The sequence below is a fragment of the Salmo salar genome, chromosome 13, assembly GCF_965601325.2.
Source record: "Salmo salar chromosome 13, fSalSal1, whole genome shotgun sequence".
NCBI lineage: Eukaryota > Metazoa > Chordata > Actinopteri > Salmoniformes > Salmonidae > Salmo > Salmo salar.
In genome coordinates, this window is record NC_138303.1 from 17,837,501 (window position 1) to 17,854,859 (window position 17,359).

The 17,359-nt window shown below is 45.9% G+C and overlaps 1 protein-coding gene across 2 annotated transcripts in view; it reads left to right on the forward strand.

Annotated features, from left to right (window-relative positions):
• The window catches only part of LOC106566521 (CTTNBP2 N-terminal-like protein), a 44,119-nt gene extending 26,859 nt beyond the window's left edge, over positions 1-17,260 (forward strand). For both annotated transcript variants that reach the window (XM_014134619.3, XM_082959863.1), the window contains exons 3-5: positions 5,747-5,983; positions 7,510-7,617; positions 10,773-17,260. In XM_014134619.3, coding sequence (XP_013990094.3) covers positions 5,747-5,983; positions 7,510-7,617; positions 10,773-12,143 — 1,716 coding nt within the window. In that variant the 3' untranslated portion in view covers positions 12,144-17,260. The remainder of the gene's footprint in view (positions 1-5,746; positions 5,984-7,509; positions 7,618-10,772) is intronic.
• Positions 17,261-17,359: the final 99 nt, after the last annotated feature.

The window sequence follows — 17,359 nt, forward strand, 5'->3', positions numbered from 1 at the left end:
GAGACTATATACAGGTGGTACCGGTACAGAGTCAATGTGGAGGCTATATGCAGGTGGTACCGGTACAGAGTCAATGTGGAGGCTATATACAGGTGGTACCGGTACAGAGTCAATGTGGAGGCTATATACAGGTGGTACCGGTACAGAGTCAATGTGGAGGCTATATGCAGGTGGTACCGGTACAGAGTCAATGTGGAGGCTATATACAGGTGGTACCGGTACAGAGTCAATGTGGAGACTATATACAGGTGGTACCGGTACAGAGTCAATGTGGAGGCTATATACAGGGGGTACCGGTACAGAGTCAATGTGGAGACTATATACAGGGGGTACCGGTACAGAGTCAACGTGGAGACTATATACAGGTGGTACCGGTACAGAGTCAATGTGGAGACTATATACAGGGGGTACCGGTACAGAGTCAATGTGGCTATATACAGGTGGTACTGGTACAGAGTCAATGTGGAGGCTGTATACAGGTGGTACCGGTACAGAGTCAATGTGGAGGCTATATACAGGGTGTTACGGTACAGAGTCAATGTGGAGACTATATACAGAGGGTACCGGTACAGAGTCAATGTGGAGGCTATATGCAGGCGGTACCGGTACAGAGTCAATGTGGAGGCTATTTACAGGTGGTACCGGTACAGAGTCAATGTGGAGCCTATATACAGGGGGTACTGGTACAGAGTCAATGTGGAGCCTATATGCAGGTGGTACCGGTACAGAGTCAATGTGGAGGCTATATGCAGGTGGTACCGGTACAGAGTCAATGTGGAGACTATATACAAGGGGTACCAGTACAGAGTCAATGTGGAGGCTATATACAGGGGGTACCGGTACAGAGTCAATGTGGAGGCTATATACAGGGGGTACCGGTACAGAGTCAATGTGGAGGCTATATACGGGTGGTACCGGTACAGAGTCAATGTGGAGACTATATACAGGGGGTACCGGTACAGAGTCAATGTGGAGCCTATATACAGGGGGTACTGGTACAGAGTCAATGTGGAGCCTATATGCAGGTGGTACCGGTACAGAGTCAATGTGGAGGCTATATGCAGGTGGTACCGGTACAGAGTCAATGTGGAGACTATATACAAGGGGTACCAGTACAGAGTCAATGTGGAGGCTATATACAGGGGGTACCGGTACAGAGTCAATGTGGAGGCTATATACAGGGGGTACCGGTACAGAGTCAATGTGGAGGCTATATACGGGTGGTACCGGTACAGAGTCAATGTGGAGACTATATACAGGGGGTACCAGTACAGAGTCAATGTGGAGGCAATATACAGGTGGTACCGGTACAGAGTCAATGTGGAGGCTATATGCAGGTGGTATCGGTACAGAGTCAATGTGGAGGCTATATGCAGGTGGTACCGGTACAGAGTCAATGTGGAGGCTATATACAGGGGGTACCGGTACAGAGTCAATGTGGAGGCTATATACAGGGTGTTACGGTACAGAGTCAATATGGAGGCTATATACAGGGGGTACCGGTACAGAGTCAATGTGGAGGCTATATGCAGGTGGTATCGGTACAGAGTCAATGTGGAGACTATATACAGGTGGTACCGGTACAGAGTCAATGTGGAGGCTATATGCAGGTGGTACCAGTACAGAGTCAATGTGGAGGCTATATACAGGTGGTATCGGTACAGAGTCAATGTGGAGACTATATACAGGGGGTACCAGTACAGAGTCAGTGTGGAGACTATATACAGGTGGTACCGGTACAGAGTCAATGTGGAGACTATATACAGGTGGTACCGGTACAGAGTCAATGTGGAGACTATATACAGGTGGTACCGGTACAGAGTCAATGTGGAGGCTATATGCAGGTGGTACCGGTACAGAGTCAATGTGGAGACTATATACAGGTGGTACCGGTACAGAGTCAATGTGGAGGCTATATGCAGGTGGTACCGTTACAGAGTCAATTTGGAGGCTATATACAGGTGGTATCGGTACAGAGTCAATGTGCCCGGTTGGTCAGGCTAATTGAGGTAATATGTACATGTAGGTATAGTTAAAGTGAGGGGGGGAGGAGGGGGGACAATGCAAATAGTCCGGGTAGCCATTTGATTAAAAAACAGGAGTCTTATGGCTTGGGGGTAAAATCTGTTGAGAAGACTTTTGGTCCTAGATTTGTCGCTCTGGTACCGCTTGCCATGCGGTAGCAGAGAGAACAGTCTATGACTGGGGTGGCTGAGGTCTTTGACAATTGTTAGGGCCTTCCTTTGACACCGCCTGGTGTAGAGGTCCTGGATGGCAGGCAGCTTAGCCCCAGTGATGTACTGGGCCGTACGCACTACCCTCTGTAGAGCCTTGCGGTCGGAGGCCGAGCAGTTGCCGGCAGTGATGCGACCAGTCAGGATGCTCTCGATGTTGCATCTGTAGAACCTTTTGAGGATCTGAGGACCCATGCCAAATCTTTTTAGTTTCCTGAGGGGGAATAGGCTTTGTCGTGCCCTCTTCACGACTGTCTTGGTGTGTTTGGACCATTCTAGTTTGTTGTTGATGTGGACACCAAGGAACTTGAAGCTCTCATCCTGCTCAAGAAAAGAGCTATTAAATTCTACAACCACCTAGAAGGAAGCGATTCCCAAACCTTCCATAACAAAGCCTTCACCTACAGAGAGATGAACCTAGAGAAGAGTCCCCTCAGCCAGCTAGTTCTGGGACTCTGTTCACAAACACCAACAGACCCCACTGAGCCCCAGGACAGCAACACAATTAGACACAACCAAATTATGAGAATACAAAAAGATAACTATTTGTCACACTGGAAAGAAGCAACCAAAAAACTGAGCAAACTGGAATGCTATTTGGCACTAAACAGAGAGTACACTGTGGCAGAATACCTGACCACTGTGACTGACCCAAAATTAAGGAAAGCTTTGACTATGTACAGACTCAGTGAGCATAGCCTTGCTATTGAGAGAGGTCGCCATAGGCAGAGAGAGAAGACAGGCTATGTTCACACTGTCCACAAAATGAGATGGAAACTGAGCTGCACTTCCTAACCTCCTGCCCAATGTATGATCACATTAGGGACACATATTTCCCTCAGATCACAAAGAATTTGAAAACCTCCAACATTGATAAACTCCCATATCTGTTAGGCAAAATATCACAATGTGCAATCCGGGCAGCAAGATTTGTGACCTTTTGCCACAAGAAAAGGGAAACCAGTGAAGAACAAACAACATTGTAAATACAACCCATATTTATCTGTTTATTTATCTTCCCCCACTATTCATACTACTAATATTTGCATATTGCTAAAACACTGTACATAGCTGATAATATAACAATTGACATGTCTTTATCTTTCTGAAACCTTTTTGAGTGCAATGTCTACTGTTCATTTCTAGTCGTTTTTAGCTGATGTTAAATTTGTTTCTTCTCACTTTTGTTGATTTCATTAGCTTTTTTTATTTTTTATTTAATTTAACCTTTATTTAACTAGGCAAGTCAGTTAAGAACAAATGATTATTTACAATGACGGCCTACCCCTGGCCAATCCCGGACGACACTGGGCCAATTGTGCGCCGCCCTATGGGACTCCTAATCACAGCCGGATGTGATACATCCGTTACATTGCTTTGGCAATGTAAACATATGTTTCCCATGCCAATAAAGCTCCTTTGAATTAGAGAGAGAGAGAGAGAGAGAGAGAGATCACTGTGAAACAGTGATGTACCAGGAGAGGAATGCACTGCCATGCGTGGGTGGGCAGGGGCAGGAGTGAGGTGTGTGCGTGCATGCATGTGTGTGTTGAGAAGTGGAATGGTAGGTAGAGTGGCCCTGGCAGCATGTGTAATTCTCAGTGGCATGTTGTTACATCTCTGACACATCCATCCCTCTCTCTGTCTGATATCGCTCTCTCCGGTCCACAGGCAATATTATCACAATACTTAGGTGCCGATACAATATGTATTCACAATTCTATATGTACTGCAATTCGATATTGCAATCTGATGTTACAAACGTATTACTCACTATATGTCTTCTACAGGGAGACGAGAGAGCATGAGAAATAAAAATGCTGAAAACATATTGGCTCACTATTATTTTAAAGATGGAGAACAATCTATAAGGAAAGAATACAGGTGTTTTGGCACAACCAACTAGCACTCTTCATTTTTTTGTAATTGATACTTGGAGTCAAATATCGATTTAATATCGTACTAAAATAATATTGCGATGTAACTATACATTTTTCCTCCCAATCACAAATTGTTACTGTTGTGTGTTTGGGATTGAGAAGTCTTGCAGCAAACACACGGGCAAACACACATTCACAGACTTCAGCTGGTTCAGCACTGTGTGTGTGTGTGTGTGTGTGTGTGTGTGTGTGTGTGTGTGTGTGTGTGTGTGTGTGTGTGTGTGTGTGTGTGTGTGTGTGTGTGTGTGTGTGTGTGTGTGTGTGTGTAACAGTACTCTCTCGCCCTGTCACTCACCCCTGTCTTTCCCCTGGGAGGGGTTAACATCTGCCCCTTGCGGGGGTGTATGGACGGCCTTACCCCTTTTGTGTTGGGGTGGGGGGGGGGGGGCGTGCGGGCGGGCGGGCCATCTGTTAATGCCCACACTGAAAGAACAATGGTTGAGGTGTTGTTGTGTTGTGGGACAGGCCTGTTACAATATGTGTCTGTGTATATCCAGCATTAAGTGAGTGGTGTATGTAGCAGTGTGTCCAAGTTGTTTAAATCATTGTACTGTGTGTGTGTGTGTGTGTGTGTGTGTGTGTGTGTGTGTGTGTGTGTGTGTGTGTGTGTGTGTGTGTGTGTGTGTGTGTGTGTGTGTGTGTGTGTGTGTGTGTGTGTGTGTGTGTGTGTGTGTGTGTGTGTGTGTGTGTGTGTGTGTTATTCTTGGCAGTAGTGGTGGTGGTGGGGACCATGCTATCTCCTTTCCATTCCACACTGTGTTTCCTGTTCAGACATGCACAAAAGACACACACTCTCACAAAGGGGTGGAGTACTTCATAATGTAGCTGAGTCAGCTTTTCACACTAACTTTTTGTCCTGTTTAGCCCAGAGCTAGAAACATTAGGAGGCCCCATGGCCCTTGGCTAGGCTATGGGGCTCCATCTACTATTTATTAACTAGGCAAGTCAGTTAAGAACAAATTCTTATTTACAATGTCAGCCTAGGAACAGTGGGTTAACTGCCTTGTTCAGGGATTTTTACCTTGTCAGCTCAGGGATTTGATCTAGCAACCTTTCAGTTACTGGCCCAACACTCTAACCAGTAGGCTACCTGCCACCCCTAAAGCCTAAAGCCTCCACTAACTCTAGCACAACCCTGGGCCACCTGGCTCTGCTGGGAATACAGCACTGGCCCTGACTGTCTGCTCAGAGTAAAGAAAGGTCTACCTCAATGCTAACCAGACTGCATGCATACATACATTATGTAACATGTCCAGTCCACTGTGAATTGATATGCTGCTCTATACTGACTGTCTCATCCTGCGCGTGTGTGTGTGTGTGTGTGTGTGTGTGTGTGTGTGTGTGTGTGTGTGTGTGTGTGTGTGTGTGTGTGTGTGTGTGTGTGAGTGTGTGTGTGTGTGTGTGTGTGTGTGTGTGTGTGTGTGTGTGTGTGTGTGTGTGTGTGTGTGTGTGTGTGTGAGTGTGTGTGTGTGTGTGTGTGTGTGTGTGTGAGTGTGTGTGTGTGTGTGTGTGTGTGTGTGTGTGTGTGTGTGTGTGTGTGTGTGTGTGTGTGTGTGTGTGTGTGTGTTCCAGGCCCAGCACAGGGACTCGTTCGTCCAGGAGCGCTACGGCCAGTATGACCTCAGTGACCCCTTCCTGGCCCTGCAGCGGGATAGCCAGACCATGGATGACTGGTCCCCTTCAGACCCCCAGGGCAGCATGGTGGGGCCCAACCCTCTGGCTGTGCTGAAGCTGGTCATGGCCCACTGCAAAAGGATGCAGGAGAGGATGATGGGACAGCTGGCAGCCGCAGAAAGCAGACACAGGAGGGTAAGGGCGTTCTTACACACACCCCTCCCTCCCAGACCAGTGTGTGTGTGTGTGTGTGTGTGTGTGTGTGTGTGTGTGTGTGTGTGTGTGTGTGTGTGTGTGTGTGTGTGTGTGTGTGTGTGTGTGTGTGTGTGTGTGTGTGTGTGTGTGTGTGTGTGTGTGAGAGGATAATGCGGGCCAGCCTCAGTCTTTGTTCCCGGCTGTGGTTGGGTGCTGGAGCTGGCACTCAGGCTGTCACAATGGGCCTGTTGTCTCTTCTCCAGGTCTCCAACACACCAGACCAGGACAGGCATACTGTAGCCACACCCAGCCCCGAGAGAGAGAGATGGACCCACTTGTGGCCCTCTATGTTACAGAGAGCTAGTAGTCTACCGGGAGTAAGGGAGCGGGAGGGGGAGACCCCACAGAGCCTCAGGACAGCAACACAATTAGACCCAACCAAATCATGAGAAAACAAAAAGACAATTACTTGACACATTGGAAAGAATTAACAGAAAAAACTGAGCAAACTAGAATGATATTTGGTCCTAAACACAGTACACAGTGGCAGACTGTATTATTTTGAAACTTTTGTGTGTGTAATGTTTACTGTTAATTTCTGATTGTTTATTTCACTTTTGTTTATTATCTATTTCACTTGCTTTGGCAATGTGGCCAATAAAGCCCTTTCAATTGAATTGAGAGAGAGCGAGAGAGAGAGAGAGAGAGAGAGAGAGAGAAAGAGAGATAGAGACCATTTGAATTGAATTGAGAGTGAGCAAGAGAGAGAGAGAAGAGAGAGAGAGAATTTTAATTTAATTGAGAGCGAGAGAAAGAAAGAGAGAGAGAGAGTGTGTTTACATTGATGGCAAAGCCTTTGAAAGTATTGAGGAGGTTCGATTAATGGTGTTTTACACTTGGTGAAAGTTGATATTAATGGTGTTTTACACTTGGTGAAAGTTGATATTAATGGTGTTTTTCACTGGGTGAAAGTTGATATTAATGGTGTTTTTCACTGAGTGAAAGTTGATATTAATGGTGTTTTACACTGGGTGAAAGTTGATATTAATGGTGTTTTACACTGGGTGAAAATTGATATTAATGGTGTTTTACACTGGGTGAAAGTTGATATTAATGGTGTTTTGCACTGGGTGAAAGTTGATATTAATGGTGTTTTGCACTGGGTGAAAGTTGATATTAATGGTGTTTTACACTGGGTGAAAGTTGATATTAATGGTGTTTTGCACTGGGTGAAAGTTGATATTAATGGTGTTTTGCACTGGGTGAAAGTTGATATTAATGGTGTTTTTCACTGGGTGAAAGTTGATATTAATGATGTTTTCTACTGTTAATGGTGTTTTGCACTGGGTGAAAGTTGATTGCATTGGTTTTGGAACCAGGCTGCCTCCCGGGTGTGAACCAGGTACCCCGCTCAAAGCCCAAGGTGAAGTCGTCTCAAAACAAAGTGACGTTGCGTAATTGAATCCACCCACTGTGTTATTTTTGTGATCTGTGATCTGATTGGTCCTCCTCTGTTTGATTGGCAGGTGATTGCAGATCTGGAGGAGGAGAAGCACCGACACGCACTAGAGTCGGCGCAGGATGAGGATGTCACCATCATGCTGGAGAAGGAGCGGGAGAAACTTCTGCAGCAGGTGTGTGTGTGTGTGTGTGTGTGTGTGTGTGTGTGTGTGTGTGTGTGTGTGTGTGTGTGTGTGTGTGTGTGTGTGTGTGTGTGTGTGTGTGTGTGTGTGTGTGTGTGTCTAAGACAAAATCAGAGTAAGAAGAGGGACTGTTAAACATCAGGCGAAGAATTCCACTCTTTGACAGACAAGCACGTCTGTGTCTGTGAACACACTCTCCTCCCACCTCTCTCCCTCCTCTCCCTTCTCTGTGTCCCCCATGGCCCCCACACTACTAGCTGATTTAAGGCCCTGTGAGTACCCTCAGTTCTCTCTGACTGGGGATCTATTGTGTATCTCAGTGGGGTTGAGGGGTCTAGGCCGACACACACACAACACACACACACAGGCTGGGCGGCTCCATAGGAAACAAGGAGGAAGAGGCTATTGTTCAGCTGACCGGCAGCCTGGGGCCCAGGAAAGCCTGAGATAATGACTGTCCCTGACCAATCAAGGTCAGCACACACACACACACACACACAAACACACACACACACACACACACACACACACACACACACACACCACACACACACACACACACACACACACACACACACACCCTTACATAAGTAGAGGCTTCCTGAGGGGTCCCCCGGTGTGTGTGTGTGTGTGTGTGTGTGTGTGTGTGTGTGTGTGTGTGTGTGTGTGTGTGTGTGTGTGTGTGTGTGTGTGTGTGTGTGTGTGTGTGTGTGTGTGTGTGTGTGTGTGTGTGTGTGTTGATGTTTTCCTGCCTCTGTTTCTGTAGAATCTAGTCATGTTCCCAACAGGAGTCTGTGATGTTTTTTCATGAACTTTTACATATCACACTCTAATGATTGATTCTGATATGAACATCACTTGAACAGCACATGGCACTTTCAGAACAGTTGTTTTGGGATAATCCATTTAGCGTTTTCTTTAGAAGCTTACCCTTACCCCTTTTTCAGTAGAAGAATACAGAAATATAAAGTAAAATATTTATTGTGTAGTATAAGGATGCAGGAGTACAGTCGTGGCCAAAAGTTTTGAGAATGACACAAATATTAATTTTCACAAAGTCTGCTGCCTCAGTTTGTATGATGGCAATTTGCATATACTCCAGAATGATATGAAGCGTGATCACATGAATTGCAATTAATTGCAAAGTCCCTCTTTGCCATGCAAATGAACTGAATCCCATAAAAACATTTCCACTGCATTTCAGCCCTGCCACAAAAGGACCAGCTGACATCATGTCAGTGATTCTCTCGTTAACACAGGGCTGGAGATCACTCTGTCATGCTGATTGAGTTCGAATAACAGACTGGAAGCTTCAAAAGGAGGGTGGTGCTTGGAATCATTGTTCTTCCTCTGTCAACCATGTTTACCTGCAAGGAAACACGTGCCGTCATCATTGCTTTTCACAAAAGGGGCTTCACAGGCAAGGATATTGCTGCCAGTAAGATTGCACCTAAATCAAATAATTTATCGGATCATCAAGAACTTCAAAGAGAGCGGTTCAATTGTTGTGAAGAAGGCTGCAGGGCGCCCAAGAAAGTCCAGCAAGCGCCAGGACTGTCTCCTAAAGTTGATTCAGCTGCGGGATTGGGGCACCACCAGTACAGAGCTTGCTCAGGAATGGCAGCAGGCAGGTGTGAGTGCATCTGCACGCAGAGTGAGGCGAAGACTTTTGGAGGATGGCCTGGTGTCAAGAAGGGCAGCAAAGAAGCCACTTCTCTCCAGGAAAAACATCAGGGACAGACTGATATTCTGCAAAAGGTACAGGGATTAGACTGCTGAGGACTGGGGTAAAGTAATTTTCTCTGATGAATCTCCTTTCCAATTGTTTGGGGCATCCGGAAAAAAGCTTGTCCAGAGAAGACAAGGTCAGTGCTACCATCAGTCCTGTGTCATGCCAACAGTAAAGCATCCTGAGACCATTCATGTGTGGAGTTGCTTCTCAGCCAAGGGAGTGGGCTCACTCACAATTTTGCCTAAGAACACAGCCATGAATAAAGAATGGCACCAACACATCCTCCGAGAGCAACTTCTCCCAACCATCCAGGAACAGTTTGGTGACGAACAATGCCTTTTCCAGCATGATGGAGCACCTTGCCATAAGGAAAAGTGATAACTAAGTGGCTCAGGGAACAAAACGTCGATATTTTGGGTCCATGGCCAGGAAACTCCCCAGACCTTAATCCCATTGAGAACTTGTGGTCAATCCTCAAGAGGCAGCTGGACAAATAAAAAAACACAAATTCTGACAAACTCCAAGCATTGATTATGCAAGAATGGGCTGCCATCAGTCAGGATGCGGCCCAGAAGTTAATTGACAGCATGCCAGGGCGGATTGCAGAGGTCTTGAAAAATAAGGGTCAACACTGCAAATATTGACTCTTTGCATCAACTTCATGTAATTGTCAATAAAAGCCTTTGACACTTATGAAATGCTTGTAATTATACTTCAGTATTCCATAGTAACATCTGACAAAAATATCTAAAGACACTGAAGCAGCAAACTTTGCGGAAATGTATATTTGTGTCATTGTCAAAAATGTTGGCCACGACTATACTGCGTGTGTATCTCTCACTCTGCAGTATTATGGGTAGAAGTATATCTCCACTCTCCTAGACTCTGACTCCTCCATGTGGTCAGACGAGAAAACCGCTCAAATATGTCACTCGTGTGCCTTACATTTTAGTCATTTATCAGTGTTTTCCAACCGTGGTCCTCCAGTACCTCCAACAGTAATCCTTTTTATTGTAACCCTGGACAAGCACACCTGATTCAACTTGTCAACTAATCATCAAGCCCTCAATGAGTTGAATAAAGTGTGTTTGTCCAGGGGTACAATGAAACTGTTGGGGGTACTGGAGAACTAGGGTTGGAAAACACTCATTTAGTAGACACTGTTATCCAGAGTGAGGTACAGTTAGTGCATTCATCTTAAGATACTGTAGCTAGGTGAGACAACAACATATCACAGTCGTAGCAAGTACATTTTCCGTCAATAAAGAAGTTATCAGCAAAGTCAGTGCGAATAGGAAAATACACGTACAGGTGTGCCTGCAGCAAATCCTTTCCTATCTGGGAATTACAAAAAAATGTGCTAAGGGAAGTTGAAAGTTGAAATATCAACCTCTATCTCTCTGTGTGTTTCTAGTTGGAGGTGGAGCGTGCAGCAGTGCGTAGGCTGCAGAGGGAGCAGGAGAGGGCAGTAGGCCTGGCAGAGGAAACTCTGTCCCAGCAGCAGCAGTTGTCCTCGGACCTAACCCTGGAGCTCCAGAGAACCACCAGCCAGGCCTTGGAGGAGGCCCAGAGAGTCAGCCAGCTCCGCCTGCGAATCCAGGAGGAGAGCTGTACCTCAGAGAGCCTGAGGGGGGCCCTGGAAGCGGAGAAGGGCAGAGCAGCGCAGCTTGAGGCCAGAGCAGAGAGCCAGCTGGCTGAGTTTGACACAGAGAGGGAACAGTTAAGAGCCAGGATCAGACGAGAAGAGGAGAGGAGCAAGGGGCTGGAGAGAGAAGTGGAGGAGCTGAGGAGGAGGTTGGAGGCAGCAGGAGAGGAAGGAATGGTTAGGAAGGCACAGGAGACTGTGGTGAAGGAGGTGAAGGAGGTGAAACAGTCTCCTTCAAAGATAGTGTCAGCGGCGGTGTCAGCGGCGGCAGTGTCCACCTCGAGCCAGACAGAGCCTGATGGGAAGGCAAGCGTCGACCCTAAAGTGACCCCTGTCTCAAAGGTCAACGGGCATCACCCTAACCCTCAGCGGGACACTAACCCCCCTCAGGAGGGCGGTGCTGTGGAGAACGGTGGGGTAGAGAACGAGTCAGGAGCAAGTGTTCACTCCCCTCTCCACCCTCACCCTCCTCACCCCCACTGCCACCCTCACCCCAACCTCTCCCCCTCCAGCACGGCCTCCTCCTCCCTCTCCTCCTCCCCCATCTCCTCCCCCACGCTGGCTAAGCGTCTGGTCAGCCCCGGTGGCTTCCACACGTCCTCCTACCAGGCTGGAGTCAACCAGCGCTTCCACGCCGCCAGGCATAAGTTCCAGGTGCAGGCTGAGCAGGAGCAGCTCCAGCAGGGTAGCACGGCTCCCCTCTCCCCACGGGACCTGTCCCCTACCACCACCCCCATCCCTCCACCCTCAGAGAACAGCACGGCCAAGCAGCTAGCCCGAAACACCGTCACCCAGGTCCTGTCCCGTTTCACCAGCCAGCAGGCAGGGGCCAAGCTTCCCCCACTGAACAGCTCTCCGTTTGGGACTGACTACCGGAGCCTGGCAGCCTCCCCTCCTGGGGGGAAAACCTCGCCTGGAGGACCCCTGTCCCCAGGTATACGCTCGCCCCTCACCCCTCGGTCCGAGAGGTGCTACCCGCCCCCCGTTCCTAAGAAACCGGGTATGAGCCCCTCTCCAGGCTCCCCCGACCCCCAAGCCGGGGCCAGCCTCTTCCCAGAGCTGACGGGGGGCTGTGGGCTAAGCAGCAGTGGGCAGGAGGGGGCTAAGGAGCCAGACCTGGTACTCTCCTCCGGTAGCTAACAGTTAAGGGCCATGGCAGCTAGAAACTGATCTAGGATCAGCATAGCCTTCCCAAATCCTTCCCATCTTTAACCATTAGGGAGAAAACACAAAACTGACCAAGGATCAGTATCTGTGATCAGCTTTGTCTTATTCCCCAAGGAGCCAGTGCTCTCCTCCAGCAGCTAGCAGCGTATGGCCTCCCTCATTCCAGATACACTAGTTTCTCTCTCCCATTTGCACTTGCTCACTCACCTTTAGGCCCGAGATTAAATCCGAGCACTCTAGTCAACAATGCAGCTTTTAAAGGCAATGTTGCTGGGTTCGAATAGATTGCATTCAAGGTAAACGCTGCTGATGTCGGCTCAATCGGAAATTACCTCAGAGACGGTAAAGAAAGCAAGACATCTCACAGGATAATTTTTTCTGGTCGGGCGGGTGGGGCGAGCGAGGGGATAAGTAGACCAGAGCCAGCTGTTATTGGTTAGTTTTGCATTGAAAAAAAATTGTCAAGGTTTCTGTCTGTGTAAGTGGGTGTTTCCTCTCTCACGTGACCATCTTTGAGCATGCTTTCCCGTGTGAGCTTATGTGGGAAAGCATGCTCACACCAGAGAGGGAACGCCTACTTAAACAGACAGGAACTTTTTTTTAAATGTCAATGGTAAACGGCCTTTTTAAGACATTTTCATTATACACTATCTTTGATTACCTTTAAATGTCAAGCGCTTTAATGTGGGTCCACCGCGGTCTGGATTGGATCCTGGCCTTAATCTCCTGGATGTCCTGCAGCAGGCAGAAACTGCTCTGCAACTGTCTACCAACCACTACTTATACCAACTCTGTAGGCCCTATTTTGACCACATAAATTAGCCGCTTGGTATCAAATGAAAGCTCAAACACTACTTAGCAAACTGTCTGAAACACTGTCTAGTTAAGATTAAATCTATAATATACTGGGTTTTATTGGATTCATAAGATTTATTTTATTTGGAATTTATGGATAGTTTTTTATTCTTTTGACTTGTAATATATCTTTATACCTAGTTTCTTGTATTCCATAGCCATGTTTAAAAGTGATCTTATTAATTATGCATTTAGTTATTCTAGGACATTAATGAATTAGTCACTCCGCCCAAGTCCACTCTGCAGTCTCGTCCAATGAAGCAATACAAACGCTGCATGGAGAGGGGAGTCTTTACATGGCAAGAGGATTCAAATGTAAACTGTTGATTGCACATGTACAGTTGAAGTCGGAAGTTTACATACCTTACATAAATGTCAGTTTTTCACAATTCCTGACATTTAATCCTCGTAAAAATTCCCTGTCTTAGGTCAGTTAGGATCACCACTTTATTTTAAGAATGTGAAATGTCAGAATAATAGTGGAGAGTGATTTATTTCAGCTTTTATTTTTTTCATCACATTCCCAGTGGGTCAGAAGTTTACATACACACAATTAGTATTTGGTAGCCTTGCCTTTAAATAGTTTAACTTGGGACAAACGTTTCGGTTAGCATTCCATAAGCTTCCCACAATAAGTTGGGTGAATTTTGGCCCATTCCTCCTGACAGAGCTGGTATAACTGAGTCAGGTTTGTAGGACTCCTTGCTCGCACACGCATTTTCAGTTCTGCCCACAAATTTTCTACAGGATTGAGGTCAGGGCTTTGTGATGGCCACTCCAATACCTTGATTTTGTTGTCCTTAAGCCATTTTGCCACAACTTTGGAAGTATGCTTGGGGTCATTGTCCATTTGGAAGACCCATTTGCGACCAAGCTTTAACTTCCTGACTGATGTCTTGAGAAGTTGCTTCAATATGTCCACATAATTTACCTTCCTCATGATTCCATATATTTTGTGAAGTGCACCAGTCCCTCCTGCAGCAAAGCACCCTCACAACATGATGCTGCCACCCCCGTACTTCAAGGTTAGAATGGTGTTCTTCGGCTTGCAAGCCTCCCCCTTTTTCCTCCAAACATAACGATGGTCATTATGGCCAAACAGTTCTATTTGTGTTTCATCAGACCAGAGGACATTTCTCCAAAAAGTACACTCTTTGTCCCCATGTGCAAACCGTAGTGTGGCTTTTTTATGGTGGTTTTGGAGCAGTGGCTTCTTCCTTGCTGAGCGGCCTTTCAGGTTATGTCGATATAGGACTCGTTTTACTGTGGATACAGATACTTTTGTACCTGTTTCCTCCAGCATCTTCACAAGGTCCTTTGCTGTTGTTCTGGGATTGATTTGCACTTTTCGCACCAAAGTACGTTCATCTCTAGGAGACAGAACGCGTCTCCTTCCTGAGCGGTATGACGGCTGCGTTGTCCCATGGTGTTTATACTTGCCTACTATTGGTTGTACAGATGAACGTGGTACCTTCAGGCATTTGGAAATTGCTCCCAAGGTTGAACCAGACTTGTGGAGGTCTACACATTTTTCCTGAGGTCTTGGCTGATTTATTTTGATTTTCCCATGATGTCAAGCAAAGAGGCACTGAGTTTGAAGGTAGGCCTTGAAATACATCCACAGATACACCTCCAATTGACTCAAATTATGTCAATTAGCCTATCAGAAGCTTCTAAAGCCATGACATCATTTTCTGGAATTGTCCAAGCTGTTTAAAGGCACAATCAACTTAGTGTATGGAAACTTCTGACCCACTGGAATTGTGATACAGTGAATTATAAGTTAAATAATCTGTCTGTAAACAATTGTTGGAAAAATGACTTGTGTCATGCACAAAGTAGATGTCCTAATTGACTTGCCAAAACTATAGTTTGTTAACAAGAAATGTGTGGAGTGGTTGAAAAACAAGTTTTAATGTCTCCAACCTAAGTGTATGTAAACTTCCCACTTCAACTGTAGGTGTATCATGACACTAATTTTACAGATGTATGCTCCCATCTGACTTTCCCCTGCCTAGTCTGATCTGTAGCTTATCATCATATCTAGCAGTACCTGCACTGAAAGTTATCATGTCTTTCACTGTAGTTTGTACCAGATGACATTCTGAACATAGTTTACTAAAGCAATAAGGCCCAATTGGTGTGATATATTACCAACGCAATGTGGAATACCTGGACACAGCCATTAGCCCTGGTATATTGACCATATATCACAAACCCCTGAGGTGCCTTATTGCTATTATAAAGTGGTTACCAACGTAATTAGAGCAGTAAAAATAAATGCTTTGTCATACCCGTGGTATACCACGGCTGTCAGCCAATCAGCATTCAGGGCTCGAACCATCCAGTTTATAATAAAGCACAATGTTGTAAATAATACAAATCATTCAAAAGCATAATTTGAAGCTCTCTGCATTGCACCTCATTATGTTTGGTCTCTGCAGCTCTCTGCATTGCACCCCATTATGTTTGGTCTCTGCAGCTCTCTGCATTACACCCCATTATGTTTGGTCTCTGCAGCTCTCTGCATTACACCCCATTATGTTTGGTCTCTGCAGCTCTCTGCATTACACCCCATTATGTTTGGTCTCTGCAGCTCTCTGCATTACACCCCATTATGTTTGGTCTCTGCAGCTCTCTGCATTACACCCCATTATGTTTGGTCTCTGCAGCTCTCTGCATTACACCCCATTATGTTTGGTCTCTGCAGCTCTCTGCATTACACACCATTATGTTTGGTCTCTGCAGCTCTCTGCATTACACCCCATTATGTTTGGTCTCTGCAGCTCTCTGCATTACACCCCATTATGTTTGGTCTCTGCAGCTCTCTGCATTACACCCCATTATGTTTGGTCTCTGCAGCTCTCTGCATTAGACACCATTATGTCCGGTCATATCTACGTGTTGTCTACTACATACACTAGAATAGTGAATACACTGGATTTTTAACAAGGGGAAACTTCCCTAAGACAGACCTTACACTGGGCCTTCTCTAGACAGACCTTACACTGGGCCTTCTCTAGACATACCTTACACTGGGCCTTCTCTAGACAGACCTTACACTGGGCCTTCTCTAGACATACCTTACACTGGGCCTTCTCTAGACATACCTTACACTGGGCCTTCTCTAGACATACCTTACACTGGGCCTTCTCTAGACAGACCTTACACTGGGCCTTCTCTAGACATACCTTACACTGGGCCTTCTCTAGACATACCTTACACTGGGCCTTCTCTAGACATACCTTACACTGGGCCTTCTCTAGACATACCTTACACTGGGCCTTCTCTAGACAGACCTTACACTGGGCCTTCTCTAGACATACCTTACACTGGGCCTTCTCTAGACAGACCTTACACTGGGCCTTCTCTAGACATACCTTACACTGGGCCTTCTCTAGACATACCTTACACTGGGCCTTCTCTAGACATACCTTACACTGGGCCTTCTCTAGACATACCTTACACTGGGCATTCCCTAAGACAGACCTTACACTGGGCCTTCCCTAAGACAGACCTTACACTGGGCCTTCCCTAAGACAGACCTTACACTGGGATAGAAAAATAAGGTGACACTTAAATATGTACAACTTTTTTTATTCTGGGACAATTTCTTGTTTTTTCCAAAAGGGACCAAATTCAGAACAAGCGTCTTTCTTGAAGGCTAATATTGTTTACCAGGAATTGAGTTTGAACCGTCTATCCTTGTGTTTAAAGCAGATAGTGACAAACTGGTTTTATACCTTTGAAGTCCTCCCAGACCTTTTGGCGAATTCACACGTTTTATATATAAAGGGGACTAGCTAGGGGTCAGATCTGTACCACTGTATCATTATTTTTGTAACTGAGTAGACCTAACCCTTCATCTATTTTTACACCTTTGTCAAAATGGGAACAAGTGGGAAGTCATTAATGACATGACTTGTACTGTGTTTCATAACCTGAACCTAACGTTTTGTCACTGTTGTTGGTCCCATAGGTGTTATATTTGTGGTATTTAAGAATGTTTTATAAGATATTAACAAAACAGGGCACAATGAAAAGAAAGCTTTTATTTGTTCAAAATAATCTCTTGCTGTCTTCCGGAAGTTACCGAACCTAAACTATTTTTCAACATTTCTGTCTTCTAATTATTCTAAATGTACGCAAGCATTTTCCTTATGTATTGTTTCACAACTGAACTATGCATATAATGATTTTTCACTTACAAAATAAACATCCCAACCAAGCATCAATTTCTTCAGTCTAATAGCCTGATTTCTGCTAGCATTATGCCCCAAAACCACCCGTTTCCTGTCAATAAGTCAAGACTGTCTCTTTTTCTATTCATCTTA